This window comes from Lutra lutra, chromosome 13 (genome assembly GCF_902655055.1).
Source record: "Lutra lutra chromosome 13, mLutLut1.2, whole genome shotgun sequence".
Taxonomy (NCBI): domain Eukaryota; kingdom Metazoa; phylum Chordata; class Mammalia; order Carnivora; family Mustelidae; genus Lutra; species Lutra lutra.
Window position 1 is genome coordinate 84337728 of NC_062290.1, and position 22749 is coordinate 84360476.

Genomic DNA, 22749 nt, shown 5'->3' on the forward strand with positions numbered 1-22749 from the left:
CCACAGAGAAGTTCTCATTTATTTCTGATCGCTGCCAGTTTGCCAACCCCCTAAACTAGCTCCCATGCTCCCACTGGTTTGTTTCAACCCTAAACATTTCCTGGACAGACATCCAAACAAGGCACACTGCAAAAACAAACGGAAAGTGGTATGGGCCCAGTCATGCTGACGCCCAGGAGGACAGGATTACCAGACACTGGCTCTCTGGCATATACTGAAGACACATCCCCTATCATGGGGCTGGGAGAGCAACGGCATAAATAAACATAATTAGGAATTCCGACCTCTACTCGGTGACCCGGACACAGCATGGGAAATGCTTTTCAGTGAAATGTGGAGCGTTGCTGGTCTGGTGTGCTCTTGGGCAAAGCAAGGACACTCTGGGTTTGCATTTCAGTATCCACAGGCCGGTGACCCTGTCTCCCCACACAGCGTCTTAAAGATTTAGCCCAGTTTTAAAGACATGGTTTTCAAGAAAAGTAACTCATTTCATCCCTCCCTAAGGAGAAATCTTTGGGGTCTGGGGCACTCTGAAGCTATATGGCATTTTCTCCACAAGGGGGCAATCATAATCCATGCCAGTGGTGGCCAGGGACTTAGTCCTTCATATTCCCACAGTCCTATTGTGCAGGGGATCAGTTACGCCTACAACCAACTTCAGGAGTCCTCTCTTCCAAATTTTGCATAATCAAGCATCTTTCAAGATGTGCGTGCGCGCGCGCGCGCGCGCGCACACACACACACACACACACACACACACACACACACACAGTCTCCTACCGCTGTCTGGGCAAGCCGTAAGCAGGCCCAGGTAGGCTGGTTCTCTAAGAACACAGTAGTCTCAGGCAAGGCCAGGCTGTAAGCCAGAGAGCCCTAGAAGAGCTGAAGAACACTGCAGCCGGGGTTAGGCCATGGCGTGACCTTTCAGAGTTGTTTCTTCCTTCTGGCTCCTTCCCTGGCTAGGGCCTGCCATTTCCCTTAGCTTCTTTCCCTGACAACTTTTCTGCAAGTAAAGCAGACAGGAGGAGCATTCCTCTCCTCACCCAAGGGACTTCAGGGTCCCTGGGGCAGCTGTACAGATCCCCTAACAAACCCCGGACTGAGACGATTTCGTGTACTTTTTCAAAGCCTCACAAGAAGCCAGTGTGTAGCTGCTGAGTTGTCTGGGCAGAGCCCCAGTCTGTGTGGGCCTTGGCAACAAAGGGCAGCACACCAGAGGGTTCTGGACTTGGGGCTGTGTGCAGCTCCGAGCCTCGTGGCACTCAGGCAGCTCCATCTCCAGGCATCGCTGGTCCACCTGCCTCGTCATTCACCTCCTCCCTCCAGCATCTATCCCGCATGGGACTCTGAACCGGGCCCTGCGCTAGTTTCTGGCAGAACACCCAGCCCGGGCCCCTCCGGGCTCGAGGGGAGGCAGAAAAGCCAAGCCCTAATGAAACAAATGCCATGGCCCAGGTGAGCAAAGGTACTGCTGGGGATGGGCGGTGGACCAGGACAGTCCTGGGTCTGAATCCAAGCTGCAGAGCCCTCCAGCACCCCAGGCTTGGGAGAGTGGTGGCCCCTTGTTAAACAGATTGCCCCCTCGATTGGGTCCTAGCTCTCCCCTGCTAACCCAGGCCTGGAACCTTCTTCTGAGCCTGTCTGAGTACACTTCGGGTGTCACCACTCAAAACCCAGCCCAGAGGCCTGGCTCCCTGGTCTCTGGGGCCTCCTGCAGGCATGACAACTGCTAGCAAAAGGCGACACGGAAGATCAAGCCCAGCTCCCCAACTGACCTCTTTGTTGAAACACCCGCTCAGGCCAGGGAGCCTTTCAAAGGCCACGGCTGCAGCACGAAGGCCTGGCCCCCTGGGCTCAGGCTCTGGCAGACAGAGGGGTGGGGAGCAACGGGTACTCACTGCTCAGGGCTTGAGATAGAAGTTCTCCGGCCTTCCACTGTGATGTTGCTTTTCGGTCTCTTCACGACGTGCGGACGGGGCGGGCGTACCTAGAACGGGCACGAGGGAAAGGCCCCAAGGAGTGAGTTGGAAAAGCCATACAGGAACATTCTGCAGATCTAGATCCCCCAGCCCCCAAATAAACACTGAGGCGTTTGCATGGTACAGGCTTCAAAAGCTCTGCTTATTGTGAGAATGTTGCCACTGAATTTGCAGCAGACACACGACCCAGACTTCTGTGGTCCCCTCAAGTGGGAAAGCTTTTTCCGAAGAGCTCGGTTTCCTCGTCTGCAGATAGGGGACAGCGCCACCTGACCGCGTGCACAGCTGCCGTGGAAGTTCAACAAGACGCAGTCCGTGCGGACCCAGAACACAGCCCTCATTTATGAACAGTTCCCACTTCTTCAAGAACCCTGAAACTGGTCTGGTAGAACAAAGAGGTTTCACTTGGACTTGAACTCTACAGTACATGTGCTCATTTCATTCTTTTTTACAACGGAATCCTACAATGCTTATTTTCTTCTGAGTCGGGTGTGGGGAATAAAGCAAATGGTAGCATTACAGAGTGACAATAAAAATCCTTTTTCTGCTCCCCAGGCCATCTCTGGGCAGTCCTGAGCAGGACTCAGCCTGGACACTGCATGCCCCATGGAGCTCCTGCATTCACGGGGACCCAGCTTGAGGCTCAGCGGCGGGTGTACTGCACAGTGAAGTACACAGTTTCCTAATCCACAGCTGGGCTACAGCAACAAGATGGGGTGGGTTGTTTTTTGTTTTTTTTTTTTTTCCTTCCTGATCTGCTGCATCTGAAAGCCAAGATGGGGGCCTACAGGAAAAGACACCTCCTCCCCCACCATCGCCTGTGATGGGAGTTAGGTTAAGAATTTGAGGGTGCCCTTACAAGGATAAAATCCTCGTATGGTCCAATCAACATTACATGGCTTTAAATTTGGCACCATCATCTCTGAGCATTTCCAATGCCAGAGAGGGACTAGATAGAGCTAAACAAAGAAAGTCTGTCTGTGACTTTTGTTGCCAATGAAAATGCCTGGACATCCCAGTGTAGGGATTTGCTTTCTCTCTGCAGACGAGGGGCAGAGGTAGATTAGATGCCACAATTGTTAAGGTTCCCCAACAAGACAGGGAAGGAGAGCACACACATGTCCCATTCACTACCTGCCCTCTCCCCTGAACCCCCTGCCCCCCTTAGCAATTTGTGGGCAACCAGCATAGTGGCTGGAGAACACAGATTACAGAAGTTGGCTGCATGAAAGACAAGTCTTTGCAGAGTTTCATCAAGCTCTCAGGTCTCCGCATGTCTGATCTAACCAGAGTTTTTCCTGTGGAGTGGCCAGTATGATCTCAGCCTTGTTTGGCAAATCAGAGATGCGGCAACCGCCAAATGCATTCCACCAAACCTGTGGTCTCCTTCCATGGGCTTCCTCTGAATGAAGGTCCAACAAGATGTCACAGGGAAAGCGCCAGCAAGGAGTCTGGCGTACACGGTGGCTTCTCTGTGACTTTATCAATAACGGAAAGGAGGCGGGGATGGGGCATCTCTGAATTAGAAGACGCTAGCTAAGATATCTAAGATGGCCTGACCCTCGCTTAGCATCCTGCTCAGAGCTGCCTGGTGTTGCGGTGGTCACCCAGCGAGACTTTTAGGAACAAATGGATGAGGTTGCTTGGAATCTAAGAAGTGCACAAGAATGCTGCTGTTCTGATCGGTGTCGTCAGACTGGGGCCTGCTACAACGCAGACATCCGGTCACCACTGCTGAATGAATGGATGGCTAGATCCCCCAGCCCTTCCAACTCGAAGCCGGTCTCCCTGACCACAGCCAGACTCCTCTCCCTCTCACGGCTGCTAAGTAGGATCACCGGGTTGGAATGCTCCCCCAGGCTTTTCACCACGAGGGCGGATGTGCGGTGTGGGGTGACGGAGCCGTTCTGCCCTGCCCCGGGGGTCCCAGGGTGGGGGTTTCGGCAAAGCTCAGCTATGAAGGCCTGTCAGCCTGTCCTTGCACATGGCCGTGCTCGCTACAATAAAGGCGGGTGAGGAATGTGAACTTGTGGCTGAAATGGGGGGATTAAGTTTGTGGCAACTTCAACTGAACTTGCAACGTGGTGAAACATGGGGAAAAAGAACAACAGAGCTAATTAGACGAGCTGAGCTGTCAGAGTGCCACCGAATGGCTCAGCGCCAACAAACAAAAGGAATGGGTTGGCAATCAGCAGGATCGATGGAGAAGACTGCTTCATTAGGGATGATAAAACAGACAGAGCAGGGAGAAGGGGGTGGGGGAGGGGAGCAGGGAGGCGGTGAGGCGGGGGAGAGACAGGAAGGCACAACAGACCCAGAGACAGTCACCTGCACGGCTCAGACACACCCAGAGTCACACACACCTGACTAGTGTGGACAAAGCCAGACACAAAATGATACTCACAGGCAGCCATCCCGAGACATGCACGGAGGCCTCAAGGTGCCGGCATTCACGCAGTCTCACAACTGCACATTCACAGAGGCACGCACGGGAGTCGAGGGTATGTGCACGAATCACACACACACACACACACACACACACACACAGCCACAACCAGGCACTGACACACACAGACAAAATGGTTTAACGAAGCCCGAATCGTAAGACGGTGCCGACAACCGGCCTGTCATATTTCAGCGATCACATCCGTCTTTTGGGGGGTGCTGAGGAGGGGGGGGGAGGCTGGGGACGGGGTAAGAAACCGCACGCACGCACACAACACACATAACAGCGACAGGCCCCACCGGTGCTGGGATCCCAGCAGCGCCAGGGGAGAAAATGCTAAACAGGGATTTTGAGCTCTGTTCAAGGGGGACTTGTGGGGAAAGTTGGGAAACCAGCCAATTCCCCACTGGATTTAAAACCTGAGAAATCTAAGTCGGCAGGGTTAAATGTGTATTGAATACAAAAGCACCGAGTACATTTGATTTTAATGGTGAGCAAGAAATAATAAATACCGAGCTTATAAAGCGCTTCACATGTGGCCGACCACAGCCCGCCTCTCCCCTGCACGCCCCCATCCACTCCCCTTAGTCCACCAGACACTGGTAAGGCTTTCTTCTGCTCTTTCTTTTTCTTCTTTTAAAAAAGAAAATCTAAATCCTCTGGTAACATCTGAACTCCAGCCACAGGTGCCAGGCTACAAAGCTCCTTCCAGAAAGGCTGAATGCCTAGCCCCCACGTTCCTGCCACCCTGGGCCAATGGCCCCACTCCTGCCCAGATGTTTGTGGCTAAGTACTTGATAAAGCCCGGCTGGGGGCCAAAAGGCCCTGACATGAGCACTGGTCAGGCCATTCTCTTCAAGGCCCTCGAGGGGTTCCATACCCCACGTCTCCCAGGTTCACCCTGAGTGAACAGTGGTGCCCACTGGAAAGGCCTACATGAGTGGATGCAGAGTGAGCAGATTCTGGGGCACAGGGTCCTGCTGTGCCCAGAAAGCCCAAGCCTTCCAAGACTCCCAGTTTAGTTCCACAGTGACTCTGCTTGGCACAATATCTGGGGTGCCAGTAGTAGGGTATATGTGCCCACTTCCTGCCAGGCACTGTGCTGTGCACTATATACACGTGACTTCATGACCCTCAACAGGCAGCTGCAGCTAAACCCATTTTACAGATGATGAAAATAAGACTCAGAGAGAAATTAAATGTCTTGCCCCAAGTCATACAGCCAGGAATTGCGAACCTGTGATTCCAATCAGGGCAGGCCTCTCTGCCTTCCAAGTCCAGGAGAACTGGTTCCTCTAGGTCCCCTGCCCCATTAGCACACTGTAACCTGGGGCCGGTAACCGAGCACCAGGCTAGCAGCCTCCAGCACCAGCGCAGTGGCAGAGGCAAATACTACTTGGGCTGTTCTCAGGGCCACATGTGCCTTCCCAAGCCCGGAGTCGCCGGTGGGAGTCTCCCCGACTCTGCACAGGTTGCCACATGGGTGAGACAGCAGAGTCCCTGGGAGTGGTCCCCAATACCTGTCCTGCCCCAGATCACGCTTTGCGAGAGAGCCCCTGCCTGCCTTGGGTCCTAGGTCTCTACGGGAGATTCGAAGAGCAATCCTCTGGGTGGCGGGCTTAAGGAGATGCAGGCCTGGGCTCCAAGGCCAGCATGGCCTCTTATCTCTGTGGCTTTGGCTGCAAGCTGGGGAAACAGTCTCTGTCTCCTCTGGGCTGTTGGAGGGACAAATAAGACCATAATTATACAACTGCCTGGCACAGTCCTAAGCACAGAAAAAGTGCCCAGTAAAGAAATGCTAATTCTCTTCACCTCTGTATCCTTGCCAAACCCCAACACAGCCCTAGAGATTCCCATAAGGAACCCAGCTGGTGCTGCTAATCATTAATTTTATTATTTAAAAAGACAACTTTTAAAATTTATTATTTTTAAAGATTTTATTTGAGAGAGAGAGAGAGCGAGCGAGCACACGCGGGCATGTGTGTGTGAGTCAGGGAGGGGCAGAGGGAGAGACAGAATCTCCAGCAAATTCCCCACAGAGTGTGGAGCCAGATGCAGGGCTCAATCTCATAACCCTGAGACCATGACCTGAGCTGAAATCAAGAGTCAGACGCTTAACAGATTGAGCCATCCGGGCACCCTACCCCACCCTTTAAAATTTTTATTTTGAGAGAGAGAGAGAGATTATTTTTTTCAGAGAGAGGGAGGGAGCGAGGGAAGAGGGAAGGGCAGACGGAGAGGGAGAGAGAGAATGTAAAGCGGGCTCCATGCCCAGTACGGAACTCTATGTGGGCCTCGATGGCACAACCCTGAGGTGATGACCAGAGCCGAAGTCTCGAGTCGGAAACTTAACTGACCGAGCCATCCAGGCGCCCTACTGCCCCAGGATTTTATGCTATGACAGACTCCAGGGAAATGCAGACAGAGGGTCCCGGGAGCTTGGTATGCTGGAAAGACCACAGGTTCTCGAGTCTGGTGATCCCTATCTGCACCTGAGGGGGTTGGGTTAAGCATCAGTTTTCTCATCTCTAAAATGGGTGGAGATGATGCCCACTTCATAGAATTACTGTGAGGCTCGGCTAGGATGACTTGCTGACTATAAAAACTCGTAGGCAAACAACAGTCACCAAGAAACCAAGTCCTTCCTTAGAAGTTGTAAGGTTTAAAGACCCATTAAGAGTAAGAACCACTGTTGCGGGCCGGGCATCGGGCTCTAGGACTGTCATCTCCGTTCACTGTCAAAGCGTCTGTGGATGAGAGCATGTCAGAGAGACAGAAGGCGTGTTCAGGGGAGAGAGCGGCAAGGCTCAGAGCTTCAGTACTTCTAAGTCCCAGAGCCTGGGTCCCCAAGCTCAGCTCCGTCTACCCTCCAAACCATCATGCCGATGCCTCATCCCGCAGCTCCCACTAAATCACACGCGGTTGTACCCAGGAGGGGCTTCCTGTTCCACAAAGCAGCTTCTTTTTGCTGTTTGTGTCTTCCTCCCAATGACAGTGAGCAGGAACGTTCCAGCCGGCCCCTCCGGAGCCTCGCTGATGGGGTTTGGGCTAATCGTGGTTTGACTGGGTTCGGGAGGGATCTGTCACACGTGGTTGGAACTGCAGACTCACGACTGCCGTAGGTGAAGGTATCTAAACCCCGCCATCCTCCCCCACCCCCGGCCCTCTAACTCTCACACACGGGAGGGAAGGGAAGGAAAACAGCACCACAGAATTTTCCAGCATCCACGCAGAGAGCAGCCACCCAAGCGATGCTGGGCGTGTGCGCTGTGGATTAAAAACAGACACAGTCGGGCAGGGCCACCTGCACCCCTTGGCTGCCACATGTCACAGGATGGCTGTGGACATGTGCCTTGGTCAGGGGGAGGGCGGGGGTTGGCACATGGGTTTGTGGGGACTCTGGTCACAGCTGGCCGGGAACCTGACCTCTTTCACTGGGCTGCAGGAGCGGTGGCTGCTCTGAATGAGGCAGAGCACCTCTTCTGGTCAACAGCCCTCACCCAACGGTCCTGGCAAGTTTCCCCACTTTAAAGGATCCCGTTACGGTGCTTATGCCTCGGCAGGGCCAAAGTCTGAACTTGCAAGGAAAATGGGGCCCCGCACCCCAGATTTTTCCGCAGCATTTGTCTTGAAAAACCTCAGAGGGGTCTCTCTGCCTCACCCACCCTGTTCCCAGGGACTGGGGGGGTTGTCGCATGTCGTCCTGCTTTTCTGTCCTGACTTGGCACTTCACTGGGGAAGGTGGTGCTCTGTGTGAGGCCGGTCCCCACCCGAGGCCGCTCTGAGATTCTCTGGGCGTAGCCTCTGCCCTCGCAAAAGGGACATCAAATGCCTTTCCAAACCCGGCTCTGGCGGGAACGAGACCCCTGCTGCCAGACTTCTGCTTCCTTTGTGAGGAAGAGGCGGCTGGAGCTAGACTTTGAAGCTCATTGGCTAGAATAGGACTCAGCCTGGGAGACGGGCTCAAATGATGCGCACACGGCAAACACACCACACAGTGGCTCGCGGCTACCTACAGCTCCGACCGGCAAGGTGCCAGACGGGCTCAGGACAAAGGAGAGAGAAGCCCAGAAAATGCAAGTCCGGGTTCATGCCACGCAGAAAGGGAAGCTGAAAAACCCAATTCCCGGTTTGGTGTTGCAAGGCAGCTGGATTCAAACTCCCGAGGTTTAGTCAGGCGGGGAGAACGGCTCAGGCAGTGTTAGGCGGGAGGGCAGAACCACCGGCTACTCACGGGCCTCGAGCGCTGTATCTTGGGCGGCGGCGGGCGGGTGGGACGGAGTCTTTGTGGCTGCATTAAAGCGAAACTTAAGACATCAGTACACATGGAAACGATCCCATGCATGTGCACACCTGGCACATGAGAGGAAGCATCCGGTTCCCCAAGCCAGACCCCGAGGAACGTCCCTGATGCCTCCCGCTCTCTCACCCCCACGCCAACCAGTCACTGGGTCCTGCACGTGCAATTCTGAGGCCTGGATCTCTGTAATCATTTCCCAGCAGGACCTCCTCCAGCCATTGTCCGTACAGGCCAGGGGAAGCTTCTAAGATGCGAGCCGACCCTGTTGCACCCCAGCCTCGAGACCTCAGCGGTGCCCCCCTGCCTCCTCGAGTGACAACGCAACCAGGCTCAGGGCTGGCATTCCGAGTCCTCGGGGACCTGGGCTCTGTCGTGCCTCCCAACCTTCATCCTTGCTCACCTGGGCAGACCCTCAAATGGCCCCGGGCTCTCATGCCTTGTTTCCTGGCGCTCTTCAGTGTGGAAGGACCTACCCCATCATCGGCCTGGTAAATGTCCATTTGTTATTCAAGAGGGTAGGTCAGATGCCGCCTTCAATGCTCCCCCTGCCCCGTGCCCCCTGCTACGTGGCATCTACCACCCAGTGTCTCCCTCCCACCAGACCCCTGCTCTTCCTTTCAAATGTTCATTTCCTGGAGGGACTCATCCTTATTCCTCGGGGAAAAAAACATTTGCAAAATAAATGTCTGATGAAGAAATAAAATTGTACAAAACACTCAGCTTTTGAAATTAGGATCTGAATGAAAACCAAGAGAGCACAGCTTCTTGGCTCTACCCTCTAACCCTTTATTTTGAAAGTCAAGCCCTGTCCTTTCAACCGCCTGCCCGTGTAGATGCCCTGGCAGGTGTGGGAGATGTACGGGCGGAGTAAGGAAAGTGAGTACGCGCTTGAGACCAAGACTGCGGACCCTCGGCAAACCCCTCGGGGCTTCTGGTTGGTTCCTCCCCATTGGGCCACGCCGTCCACAAAGGTGCATTGTTATCTGACAAAGTCCAGCCCTGTACTGCCCACTTTGGCAGCCAATGGCCATGTGTGGTGAGTCTGAATTAAGATGTGCTCTAAGCATGAAATATACACTGGATTTCAGAGACTTAGTTTGAAACAAGTAACTAAAACATCTCAGTAACTTTTTTACATTGGTTTTCTATCTTAGAATTAAAAAACAATTTGGCCATGTGGTTTAATATTAATTTCATGTTTCTTTTTACTTTTTAAAAAATTTTTAAAAAGATGTCATTTACTTATTTGACAGAGACAGTGACAGAGCGCGAGAGGAGAGAGCGAGAGAGAGAGAGAGAGCACGTGCGCATGCACAAGCGGGGGAGCAGCAGAGGGAGAGGAGAAGCAGGCTCCCCATTGAGCATGGAGCGCGATGCGGGGCTCGATCCCAGGACCCTGGGACCTCGACCCGAGCCGAAGGCAGACGCTTCAAGACTGAGCCACCAGGTGCCCCTCTTATTACTTTTCTAATGTAGCTACTAGAACGTTCTGAATTCCACATGTGACTTGCACTGAGGCTCCTGCCACATTTCTCTTGGACGGTGGTGCTTTAGAGCCTCGCTTGGCTGGAGACAGTCTTCAGACACCAGACCTGCCTTGGGACTCACTCTCGGTACCCAACTCCCAGATCCCAAGCATCCTGGACCCTTGTTGCCCAGCACAGGGCCAGTGGCAGAGTTGGCAGAGGGACTCAGTAGTGTCCTGGGATCCCCCACAGCACATGCAGAGCACGTCTGGTGGGAGGTACACTATGGCTTCCCGGTCTCGGGCTATTAGCTGGCGGTGTGGGCCACATCACGCTCACAGACCTGCCTTCAGCTGGGGGCCTCCTGAGGGTGGGGCCGCCACCCAGTGCAATGAGCATGGCAACCCACTAAGCCCTATTTCTTCTCCTTCATGTTTACAGGGAAAGTATGGGGCAAAAGAATATAGAGCCCCTCAGCTCACACTGCTCAGCAGGTGGGCATCAAAGGACAGGGAGAGGGGAGCCACCTGCACGGTGCACAGGCCGCTGCCTCGTCCACACCTGCCTCCCCAACTGTCACGCGACCCCCCACCTTCACTTGTCTTTGGCCATTCTGCTCCAGTCCACAGTCCTCAAGGCTCATTGCCTCTGAACAAGCTGTTTCTACCCTGCTGGGGGTGGGGGTGGCAGAGCGCTCCGGGGGTGGCCCCTGGGGTCAGACAGTCTTGGACTGAACCCCGGCAACCCCCTACCCGTTGGGTTTCTACAGACCCATGATTTAACTATCTGAGCCTCCCGTTCCTCATCAGTGCAAATACAGGTCACAGCCCTACCCACCAAGGGAGCTGTCAGGAAGATTCAGAGATACCATGTTGGCCACGATCTTCCCACAGTGCTGTCAGTGGACACTGGCAACTATCACTGTTAGCAGGCTCCCCGCCCCCAGTCTCTCCCCTCCCCATCCATCTCCACGCTTGCTCCAGAGGGGACTTAAAAAAAATACAAGCCCACTAGTGTCTCTCGCCAGCTTAGATCACCCCAGTGGAAGGCCAGTGGAAGGCCAGCCTCTCCCAGTGCATCCTAGGAGACGCACTGTATGAAGGAAGGAAAGGGGGTTCCCCAGCCAGATGAGTCTGGGAAATGCTGTCTATTGCCTTATTCCTTTTGGAGATTCACAATGCCAGTCAGCACAGCAAAGGCTACCAAGTCTTGCAACCAAAAAACCCCACCTTAAACAGTCAAAACCCTATTAACATTTCTTCTTCTACATCCTATGTGTTCAATCGATTTGAACCCAAACTCGCTTTCCCTATACTAGCCATTAACAGCCTCTGAAAAATGCTACCCGAAGTGTTCAAAGCCCTCCAGACACCGGGTCCCACCCACAGACCTCTGTGGTCTCACCTCTGGTGCTTCCCCCCCATCTCCCTGAGGTCCCACCACCCCCAGCCGATCCAACACACCGTCCAGCTGCCCCGAGTTGCCTCTCATGTTCTTGAGGTTCCAAGCTAGTCCCTTCGCCTAAAATACCTTTCCTTTTCCTTTTGTCTCACCCTGGGTGCCTCTTGTTTGTCCTTTGGTGTCTGGCTCAAGCACCACCTCCCCCAGGAGGCCCTCCCTACCCTTCCCCACCCACGTGTCATCACACAGCACACAGGCTGTCCTTCTAAGCCTCTTCATCTCAGCTCTCTGTTTATCCTGGGGGCCAGCCCAGTACTGGTCCATAACAGGTGCTCAACAAATGATTTTTGGCTTAAACTTCCCTGGAAGGTGTAGAGACTCAAAAGAAGTTCTCTAGATTTTGTAATTAACTTATTTTCCTTAGAGGGTCACCAGGAAATGCAGGTTCAATGATGGGAAGAAAGTAGACTCTTGATCATACCCAACCTAGAAGCGAGCAGAGTAAGTTGGGGGGATTTAAAGACACTATGAAAGGGTAATGTGGTCCATCTGTCAGGGCCTCACCGCTGGGGTAAACAGGGTCAGGCACCAGAGGACACACCACTGCGATAGCTTCCCAAGCCTACTGGGGTGGGATGACAGCGGGGGACACAGGCTGGAGAGAGCTGAGTACCCTGGGGACAATTAGAAGAGGCCACAGGGGTGACCGGTGGTGATCTGGGTGGGAAGAGAAGGTGAAGTAAGAAGCCAGGGAAGGATCAACTCAACACATCCTTTTCTAGAACGTGGCCCCAGGGTTGGAGGCTGAATCAGGACTAACTGAAAGTGGGGCTATGACAATGTGAGCGGGGCCTGGGGGAGGCTGCGGATCTGGCCAGCGCATCCTGAAAGTCTTTCAGGTGATCCAGGAGCACCCCCATGCCCCTCTACTCCCTGAGGGTGCAGACCGACTTTCGCTCTTCTCTGCCTCTCTCCCCACAGTCCAGGGCGCGGACCCGCTTGTTCAGCTCTTCCCGTGGCCCCAGTGGCAAGGAGCACATCCATCTGTGGACGGGGAAACAGACCGCAGAGAGGTAAAGCACCCCACACACGGCCCCCAGCTGGTGATGGGGAGTGCCGGGAGTGGGTCCCAGGCCTCAACTGTGGGTCCAGTGCTCTTCCCACTGCTGGAGGAGGTGGAAGCAAACCCAGGAGAGCCTCACTTCGGAAGGAGCCGAGAACTGAGAGGGCCAAGTCCAGGCACCTTTACACAGAAATCACGTTGTACGGGAACCCTAATTCCCTGGCTGGATCAAAGTGTGGCTACACGGACTGCTGTTTTTTAACTGAGTTCAGAAGCCTGGGCCTTTGGCTCTCTCTTGCTAAGAAGAGTTCCATTCAACAATTCATCTCGCACTTTCTGAGCTGGGCTGGGGTGGGTGGGGGGCGATGGTAGGGTTGGAGGTTTTGATAATCAACACATGCACCTGTTTTCCTGAAGGTCCTGTCCAATTGGAGAGCAGTTTCATTCCTGCGTAGAGGAAAGATTCCTCCTGCGTGTGTTTATGGAACAAAGTCAGGGCCCATAGATTCAGAAAAAAATAAATAAATAAATAAAGTTCTTGTCCTTAAGAAATGTATGGTCTGGTGGCATTTGAAGCACATCACGGAAAAAATCTCTCTTAGATACAAAGAGTATTTGGGCTGAAACCCGCAGAAATATACTTTGAGTTAGAAAGATGTGGGTTCATGTGGCTCTGCCATTTCCTAGCTGAATCCACTACCGGCTCTGCCGCTTGGGTAAGTTACTTCAACCTAAGTCCCAGTTTGCTCTTCTGTAAAACAGGGATAACACCCGAGTCGCAGGCTCCGGTGAGAAGACGGTGTAGGGCTACAGTTCTGGCTGGGGGCTCTGGCCCAGCCCCTGACGACGACCCCAGCCAATCCTCTGTCCCTGTTGGGCTCACAAATCTTCCCAGAGAAGTCCTGTGGATGTGAAGACCTTGGTCTTCCAAGGAAGTGTGCTATCAGCAAGGCCACTGTCGAAGGTGACTGGATTTTAATAATAATCTCTCTTATTTATATGATGTGTTTTCCTTTCAAAGTGTTCCTGCTTCTCTTCTTTCCTTTGAGCCTCACGTCCCCTGGTGAGGCAAGTTAGAGGAGGATCATGTCCCTGCTACAGTGGCAGGAAACAGGAGGCCCAGAGAGGTTAAGGGACTAGTATGAGGTCACACAGCTAGTGGCAGGAACTAAAGCAAGCAGGTATTCTTAGACACTGCATTACCCTTGTCCACCCAAATTTCTAAGGTCGTCTGGAATCCTTTCTGATACAGCTTTTCTAACCCATTTGAAGTTAGAATCTGTTGTTAGAGATCTGCTTAAGAGGAAAGGCTGGTGAGAGAGTGACTCACATCTTCCCCATCCTTCTTTATTTGAGCAGCTCTTTCCAGGGCCTTCCAAAGGAGGCAGAGGATTCACCTAACAAATGGCATGTACGCAGCACATCAGTCAGCAAGATATGGTCCTGTCCTCCAAGGGCTCCCTCTATGATCGAAGGGGTTACAACGCAGCGGGGAAAGAGGGTTGCGGAGGTCTGTGGGGGTACAGAGGAGGAGCTTACTGGATGGGTGTGGGAGGGAGTTCAGTTGCATGGTAGAGGGGAACTATGGTGGCCCACCATGATTAGAGCAAGGATGGATATGAGGGCAAGGCAGGCCAGGACCTTGGATGGGTTGGTGGAGGAGGGGTAGGTCACATAATAGGGCCTTGACTAATCAGGCTAAGAGATGTGGCTTTTCTCTTGAGAGCAGCTGGGAGGGATTTAGGCAGGGAGGGACATATCAGAGGCCTTGGTGTCCTTGGATGGGAGGAGGATGGGTGGGCTTCTAAGGACAGACATTCTCCCCCAAGCCACAGGGCCCTGCCCAAGCCTCCAAGTTGCGAACTCACTACCCCTGGCCACCTGACTATGGCAAGATGTAAACGTGAGAGGGTAAGCCTGGAAGTATGATTGACACAGGAGTCCCAAAGAGGAGAGGAACTCTTTGGCCTCTGCCTGGCCCTTGACATTTGCATCAGTCAGCCGTGTGGACCAGGTGAGTGCGCTCACTGGATATGAAACCCACACGTATGAGGACAGCATCTGATTTGCAGTTAATTTGTTGATGCAGCAAAACACATTGTTTCCAAAAGGTCAGGAGGGGAAGTCGTGTTGGAATAGCAACTTAATTACCTGGGCAGCATGGGTGAGTGGATGCCCTGCACTGGGCTCCGGGGTAGAAAATGCTGGACTGGCGGCAAGGACCAGGGGCAGAGTGTGCAGCGTGTGCGAGAGGGGCTGGGGGAGGTTCAGCCTGCCCAGACTGCAGAGCCAAAGCACCTCCTGCCTGCGTGGGCTGGTGCATAACCAGCTCACTCGCTAGCCAGGGGGATCCTCTGGACGGGAATGAGGGGCATTACCCCATTTCATAGATGGCGGGGAGGCGAAGGCTTTCCCCCGGTCACAGAGAGCAGCGGATGATGGGCCTTCGGAAGAAGGTCAAAGAGCTCATCTCGAGGTAATTGTGGGCGGGGGCAGGGGTCCTGCAATGTAAGCGGGAGGGGCTGACTGTTTAGAAAGTGAAGCACAGATTTACTCAGTCCCCGTGGAGGGCACACCTGGGATCATACCTTCAAGGCCACCATCGGCAACCCCGTTTGGCTTCTGGGAAAGCAGGCGCAGGGAGCTGGTGGAGGAACAGGTGCTACCTAAGGCCACACAGAAGGTGAAATGTCAAAGTCAGCGGGGAGACAGGCCAGACGCCAATGAGAGCCTGGTTGCAAGGGGAAGGAGGTCGAAGAACAAAGATGCCTGGGGCAGAAGGCTGTGCACGCAAAGCTTGGGGTAGGGAGGCAGCCAGGGCCCCTGCACTTCCCCTTTCCAAGGGCTGGAGGCATGAGAGCTGGCCTCTGAGGCTGGCCCCAAAGGGGGTCTCAGGTCCTGTGTCTGAATGATGCTGGGCTCTCTCCTCCCCATCAGACTCTATCTAGTCTACAAGGAGGCGGCCCTGGTGTCCCCAAAGGGGAGGCTGGACAGATGCCTGGGATTTCTCTGTCCTAGGGGTATGGCCCAGTCAGATAGGCTGCCAGAAGAGAGAAGAGAAAATTCACAATTAAGCTCTGTCACTGTTTAACGAAGGAGGAGCTCACCTGGTTAATTTTCCCGGCTAGTAGCCGTATCAATGCTCTGACCTACGCATGAAACGGCGCTGGCTGGGAGAGGAAGACAAAGCTTTCCGTGGCTTTCCAGAGGGCCTCTGGGCTGAGAGCAGGGCTGCTCTCCTCCTTGGGACCGGAAAGCCGCTATTATGCAAGATATGGAAATAAAAGAGGGCTCTTTTTTGATACACCTCCAAAAAGGAGTGTATTGAAGCTATATTCGTGTGGAGTGTCTCCTTTGAAATGCCCAAACAGTTCTCCCAGGCACAGCTCCTACCCGTTCCCAAGCAACTGTCATGACCTGTGGGCCTCTCGTCCACCCTTCGGAGAGCCTGTCCTGCTTGTTGGGAGGATCAAATGCCTGCCTTGGCTTCAGAGTTTCAGCGAGGGTGACTGGAGGGGCCGGGCCTGGGGCCCCCAGATGGGATCCTGGCCATCTTTGGGCCCTAAGCTCCGGCAGAGGTAGCTCTAAGCTCGGGGCTATGGTCTCAGAGGGACCGCTTCTTACAAGATGTGGCCCAGGGTGGACTTCTCTTTTGTGGATGAGGAAGAAGTTTCCAATCTGCCCATAGCAGGTGACAAGGAGGTGCTTCTTTATGAGAAGGAGGGACTGGGGTGGGGTGGGGGTGGTGTCTCATCTTGGAGTACCCTCGATGGGCCAGTGTCACTCCGAATATCCCAGTCAGTCCTCAGACTCTGGAGAGAGGCTCTATCATGACCCCCATTCTCTAGAGGGGAACCGGAAGCCCCATGCTGACCTTCGCACGACATAGTTAGGAAGCTGGTGGCGCTGGTCTTCAGTCTGTGGCTGTCGGGCTCCAGAGGAAGGTCTCCACATGCCCTGTGACCTGCTGCCCAGAGGCACCATCTAAGAGGGGACGGATGGCGGCCGTCCGAGAAAAGCTGCAGCCGCTGCCTCGGGGTCTGTCAGCCATCGTCTCCGGAGAGCGTGTACTTAGGATTTGGTCCCCTCAACTTGTCCCCTCAACAAGTCACCTGGCGAGGCCACTCTGGCAGGCTGGTCCTAGGCCCTTTCTCTGTAGTGAGTGAGTGCGGAGCTGAAAGACATCTCAGCCTGGTCCTGAAGAGCACCGCGTTCCTCCCTGATGTTGACAGGAGTAGTATTTTGTCGTGGTGCTGGTTAATTTGTAGTGGCATTTGTGGTTTGAAGCCTTGTCAGGATCCCTGATTACTTCCCGTGCAAGGAGCTTGGCTGATGGGGAAGTTCACATGCTGAACAAAAGCGGCGAGGCAGCTGTGAGGAAGGCTGCGAGGGGGCCGGGTGACCCTAGCCTCTTGGGGGGTGAATAGGGAGGAGGGCCAGAAGTGGGGAGGGGGAGGGGAGCCTTTTGTTTTTAGTCAGGTGCAGCTGCTGGGGTTGAATAGGTGGCATCCACTGGCGGCCGGAGGTCGGGCACCAGAGGCGGCGGCTGGTGGCTGGGCAGGGAGCACGGCTGACATGTGCCATTCTCTGCCCAGATAGAAGCTGGAGGTGCTGCCTAGAGTGCCTGGGTGACATTCCCAGGAGGTGGGGGACAGGAGGAGGGGCTTCTAGATGTTGGGAGAGAAAAGGCCCTCACACACCAGCACTGTTTTTTGGCACTTGCTATGGACCAGGTCCTATGCTGGGAACTCTACATGTAAGGTCTCTCATGACCTTGACAACCCTGCAGAGAAGGTAAAATCCCCTTTGGCAGATGAAGAAACTGAGGCTACATCCTCAGTGACTCATCCAGGCCAGGCCTCACAGCTAACGGATGGTAGAACCTGACTCCTCGCCCAACTGTGTCTGACCCCCAAGAAGCCCACGCTCCTTCCATCACAGCCAATACACGCACAGCAGAAAGAAAAGGTGCTGAAACCTAAACCCTCAAGACCAAGGGTGCTCCCCTCTCCTTAGGGAGTTGTCCCCGAAACCACTTTGAGCTTTTTTTATCCTGCTACTTCTGTTCTGACCACACACAAGGGTCCATCTTTGCTGCCACCTGCATTTCCCCAGGCTGTGTCCTGCCTCAGTGAAGGTTTGCTCAGTGCATTTAAGGGCCAGGACCAGCTCAGCAAAACCGAGGTAATTTATCATCTCCAGAACGATGTCCACCCCATGCAGAACGCCACTAGCAAATGAAATAAAAATCTTCTTCTGATTTTGCGGTGGTACACAGAGGACTGCACAGCAGCCTCTGGACAGAGTCTGATGCCACGCCAACCTCCACACTGCTCTCCCTGCCCCAGCCCCCCATCCACCGGCAGCCTGGAAAGATGGTCATGGTCCCACACACTGCCCTGGGCAGGCCAGCCAAGGCCAGCCCTGCCCCCACCCGCCCCACGACGCACCACCACAAGCGGCCCCTTCCAGCCAGACCCCGATACAGACCCTGCCCTGTCCCTCACGTGCTACTGCCGTTTGCAATCATGTGCTCATCCTGTGTGCCCTTCTGGCGCTCGCCTACCCGACAGGTCCTGCCCATCCCTTGGGTCTCTCCCTTCCCTGGAAGCCATGTCAAAGCCCCTCAAAGGCAGTGCTGTGTCTATTTCCCACCTGGACCTGAGGCTCCGGCACAAGGCCCGCACAAGATAAGTGCAAAGTACGTGCTTGCCCAGGACTGTGGAACTGGCTACCAAATGACCAGGGAGGCCGTTTCCCAGCATTCCACAGACCGGGACCAACCAGTCATTGTCTCTGGATGCCAGTCACTCAGTCCGGAAGGCTGGCAACCTTTCTGGCATGCTTTTGATCAGGAAAAACTCCCAACCTAGAGGTATCCTGGTTCAACAGGTTGAGCCCCAGGGCCATCCCAAAAAGCAGGAGACTTTCTGAGTGGAATGCAAAAGTGGGACGCCACAGCAAGCTTAGATGTGAAACCTCCCCAAATTTCCCCAGTGTGTCTGTGAAAGAAAGAAAGTCAGGTTCACTCGACAGAGGGGTTTTTTTTCTTCCCTTGTAACAAACGGATGGAGAACGGGGTTTTAAAATTCCTGGACCCTGGAATACATTTCTATCTGTGTCAAAGTCTACCCCTCCACCGCCTCAGCAGAGTTTAAAATCCTAGCTAATAGGTTAACAACTGTTTTTCTTCAGCTTCAAATGAAGAATATCAGAAGGCTGAGGGAATATGCAGCTCTCCAATTTGTACGGACTGCACACAGCTCCCCGCAATGTGTGTTTGACAGGACTGACATTTTGTACCGCTGTGAGATGGGAAAACGTGTGACATTTTTATTCATGGTGGCGTACGCCCTTGTAATGATCAGCTCTGGTCGATGTGCTTACCGCAGCAGCCCCAGAGCCCTCGGAGAACAAACAGGAACCCAAGGTGCCAGCAGTTCGACTGCCTTATTAAACACCGCCAGGTTCCTAACGAAGACCAACTGCTGGAAAATCTCACTGTCAAATCCTCAAGGACATTGTCAGCGCACAGCTAACTGCATATATTTTTCATTTAAAATACTGAAATCCAGCATTGTGCCATTACGAGCGAGGGGAGGGGCGCCCACTCCAGTGGCCATTCTGTCAGCTGCTTCTTCGGAACTCCAGATGCTAGAGCCAGATGCCCAGTGGGGTTCACGGCTCAGAAAGGGGCAGCGGAGATGGGGAACTGCCTTTCTGAGAACCCAGCCCTGCCTTCAGGGTGAAAGGCTGAAGGGAACAGGCTCCGGTGACAGTCACCTGGAAAGTCCACCACGGGTTCTCTTCGTAAGCCAAAGCAAATCTGCATGATTTGAAAGTCCATTGCCGGTCCCCTCCCTCCCCTCCAGCCAGCCATCTTCCTGGAGGTGCACCCCATTACATCCTGCAACTTGGCGCTAATCAGCCTTCTGTTTGGCGGCAGACCTTAAGACATCTGTAGGAACACACGGCCGCGGTAGGCTTCAGACGCTGGCAGGAAGGCTGTGTGTCAGGACGCCCACCTGCGATCCCACCACTTGCCTCAATTCAAAGGCCTCGAGGTCAGCGGGCGGGAGGACCCCCTCCCTCTGGCGGTCATTTCTAATGCTGATGCACACTGATGGATGGAAGCCAACCACGTGGGCGACCCTCGGAGCCTTTCGGGTTGTTACGCTGGGTGATTTGGTTATGGCTGCGTATGCTAACGCACTGATATATTTGTTTTGTAAATATGTATTATTTATACAGTGCCCCTATTTCCATACCCCAGCCCTGATGCACCAAGACGCACTCTGCTATTTATTTATGGGGTCCTTGTCGCAACAGGCCTAACAAGACGCCTGTGTGTGGTTCTTGTAGGTTTGCAACAAACCGAAAGTGGTCGGCTAAACAGCGCCTGCTCTCCATCCATCACGGGCAGTGGCTTGCATTTTAAGGGGCTGCCCGTAAACTTGGCTTAACATAATACCGTACATCATCCGCGGCAGAGGTGACCCGGGACACCAGAGAGCCGGCGACCCGGAGAGCAGGAGCCGTAACGCTCTATACCCTGGGATGGCGGAGAGGCTGGAAGGAGCTATATGGCTACCCTGGTTCCAAGACCCAGAGAAAGTAGAAAAAGGAAGGGGGCTGGGAGACATCCTTGGGGCAAAAGCAGGACAGAGAGGGTGGAGGTCACTGGACCCTATTTCCTCCTCTGAAACTCAGCAGAACTTTCACCCTGGGCTACAGAGGGCAATGGCCACTGGCCCGGACACCGACGGGGCTCCCATGGTCATGGATGGCGCCTCAAATCTCATCAGAGCATGTTGGCTGGAGGAAGAGAACTGCAGTCTGCGTCCAGCCTCATTCATTCTAAGGAAGGACACCAACAGCTCCCACGGAGAGCAGCCAGCAGACCACCCAGATCTCTCAAATCTTTCCCTTCTCTTCACCGCCATAATGGGGTCCGAGGTCAGACACCCACCAGCTCCCGACCACAAGTCAGCAGCCTCATTAGCAGCCTCCCTGTTTCACCTTCTTCCTCCCCTTCCCACGGGGGCCCGGCATCCATCTTCCCAGATGCCATTCCCTCAGACACAACCCTCACTGGCTCCTTGACACCTACAAGATACATTTCAAGTTCTTGTGGCACTGCCCACCTCCGCAGTTTGGCTCCCAGCCCTCGCTGGTTGCCCCCTGGCCTCCTGCTTCCCCACATCAGCCCTTCCTCTTCTCTGAAGATCCAGCCTCTCCCGTCTTTTATGTATGTCACTCTCTTCACCTGGAATGCCCTCCTCCTCTGGCTCCACCTAATATAAACTTCCCATTCGAGATCCACCAGGAATGTCACCTCCTCTGAGAAGCCTGCCTGGGTTTCCCAAGACACCTTACGGCCCCTCTCCAGCCAGTACACTCAGGTCCGTTTCTCTTTCCATACAGTTTGCCGACTGTCTCTCCCAGATAATGAGGGCCAAGGAGGCAGGACAACATCTTATTCCTCTGTGACCCCAGGGCCCGGGGCAGGGTTTGGCAGCCTGACATGCCTCATTATAAATTGAATAAGTGAAGGAAGGAATTAAAGAGGGCATAAAAGAATAACTCAGAGCTCTGCCTGGCAAAAAACGTCAGGATTTTTAGCCACAAAGACAGGAGGGCAGCAGGGGAAGAATTTTTAGCTGGTCCTCGTGGCTTGGGAGAATGGAAGTGTTTGGTAGATGGCCCGGGGGAAGAAGCTTCCCTCCTGCACCCCTGCACCCCAGTCTGGGGCGAGAATGATCCCCTGCTGAGCACACCTGCAGAGTCCCAGGCTCCTGGCTTCCACTGACTACTTCAGCCTGCCTGGCCTCTCCGGGCACCATCCGGTCCAGCTTGCCGTCGCTCTGCAAACTGTCTACTCTCTGGGAAGTGCAAGCTGGGCTCCACCTAGAAGGAGTCCGGGACTGGGGCCTGCCGGGGAGGGCCAAGAAAGTAGCTGTAACCACGGAACCACATGGCTGATGGGCAGCAAATTCTCAGAAATTCAGTTTCAACTGCTTCCAGGCAATGTTAATCCCATACCACACTTTGCATTTCAAGTGGGATATAATCAACAATCCCCTGGGAGAAGTCCCTTTTATATATTCTGTTTTCGTACTTTTATTACATTTTAAAATTCTCTGCAGTATAAACAAACAAATGCGATACAATATTCCAGAAGACAGGGAACGAAGCAGACTGACAATAAAACGAACGTGGGCCAAACAATAACCTAAATGAGGGGCACGGTCAGTGCGATCTCAGATCGTGTGTGCAGGAGGCTGGCACGCGTCTTTGCTGCCAAGCTGCCTCAGGGTCCGAGGAGCCGGAGGCCAGGTAGGAGAAGCCAGGGCTTTGCCTCTGAATCCATCCTCCCAGCCAGGGGATTAAAGTGAGGCCCCTGACCATCCTGAAAAGCGGGGCAGTCTAGACCCTTCCACACCAGTCTGGGTAAGGTCCTGTGAAACAAGGCAAGCACCTACTGGGCACCCTGCCCCACGCCAGCAGGCATCAGGAGGGCAGCATCACCGAGGCTTTGCACGCCCCTCCCTGCCCCCACAGTGTTAAGGAATCTGGAACTGTGTAGGTTTATTTTGGGGAGAGAGCCAAGTCCCAAATCCAGGCAGTGGCTGGGAGCTTTGGCCAGGAGAGAGGAAGAGGCAAAACAGAGTGACCCTGACCTCCACGGCCAACCTAGGCCACACTGTTGGAGCCCAAGCAGGTCCCAGACTACCGGCAGCTACAACCAGACGCCTCAGGAAGCACGTGTGAATGATAAAGGTCCGATGAGAGGGGCAGACGGAAGGGAGAGCCCGGTCTCCAGCGTCAGACAGACCTGGTTTGGAATTCTTGCTCTGCCACTTAGAGTGTGACCCTGGGAAAGCTGCTTAACCTCTCTGAGCACTGGCTTTCTGGAGATAATAATAAGCATGAATCTTACAGGGCTGCTGAGAAGATTAAGTGAGGTAATGCCTGTCAGAGGCCAGAGTCCCACACCAAGTCCCACACCGTGGGTCCGCGTTATTATGAAAACCAACCCAACCCATCTGACCCCCCCCTCCTTCCAGGGCCACCACTCCATTAGTCCCTGTCAT

At 54.0% G+C, this 22749-nt stretch overlaps 1 protein-coding gene across 16 annotated transcripts in view; it reads right to left on the minus strand.

Annotated features, from left to right (window-relative positions):
- The window catches only part of DENND1A (DENN domain containing 1A), a 504146-nt gene that overhangs the window by 17597 nt on the left and 463800 nt on the right, over positions 1-22749 (minus strand). For 7 of the 16 annotated variants that reach the window (XM_047699503.1, XM_047699499.1, XM_047699502.1 and 4 more), the window contains 2 exons: positions 8660-8716; positions 1899-1987 (listed from right to left, as the gene is read on the minus strand). In XM_047699503.1, the coding sequence (XP_047555459.1) occupies positions 1899-1987; positions 8660-8716 (146 nt within the window). Of the gene's footprint in view, positions 1-1898; positions 1988-6629; positions 7693-8659; positions 8717-22749 lie in introns of those variants that run through there. The other 9 variants (XM_047699506.1, XM_047699505.1, XM_047699501.1 and 6 more) reach the window with 3 other exon arrangements.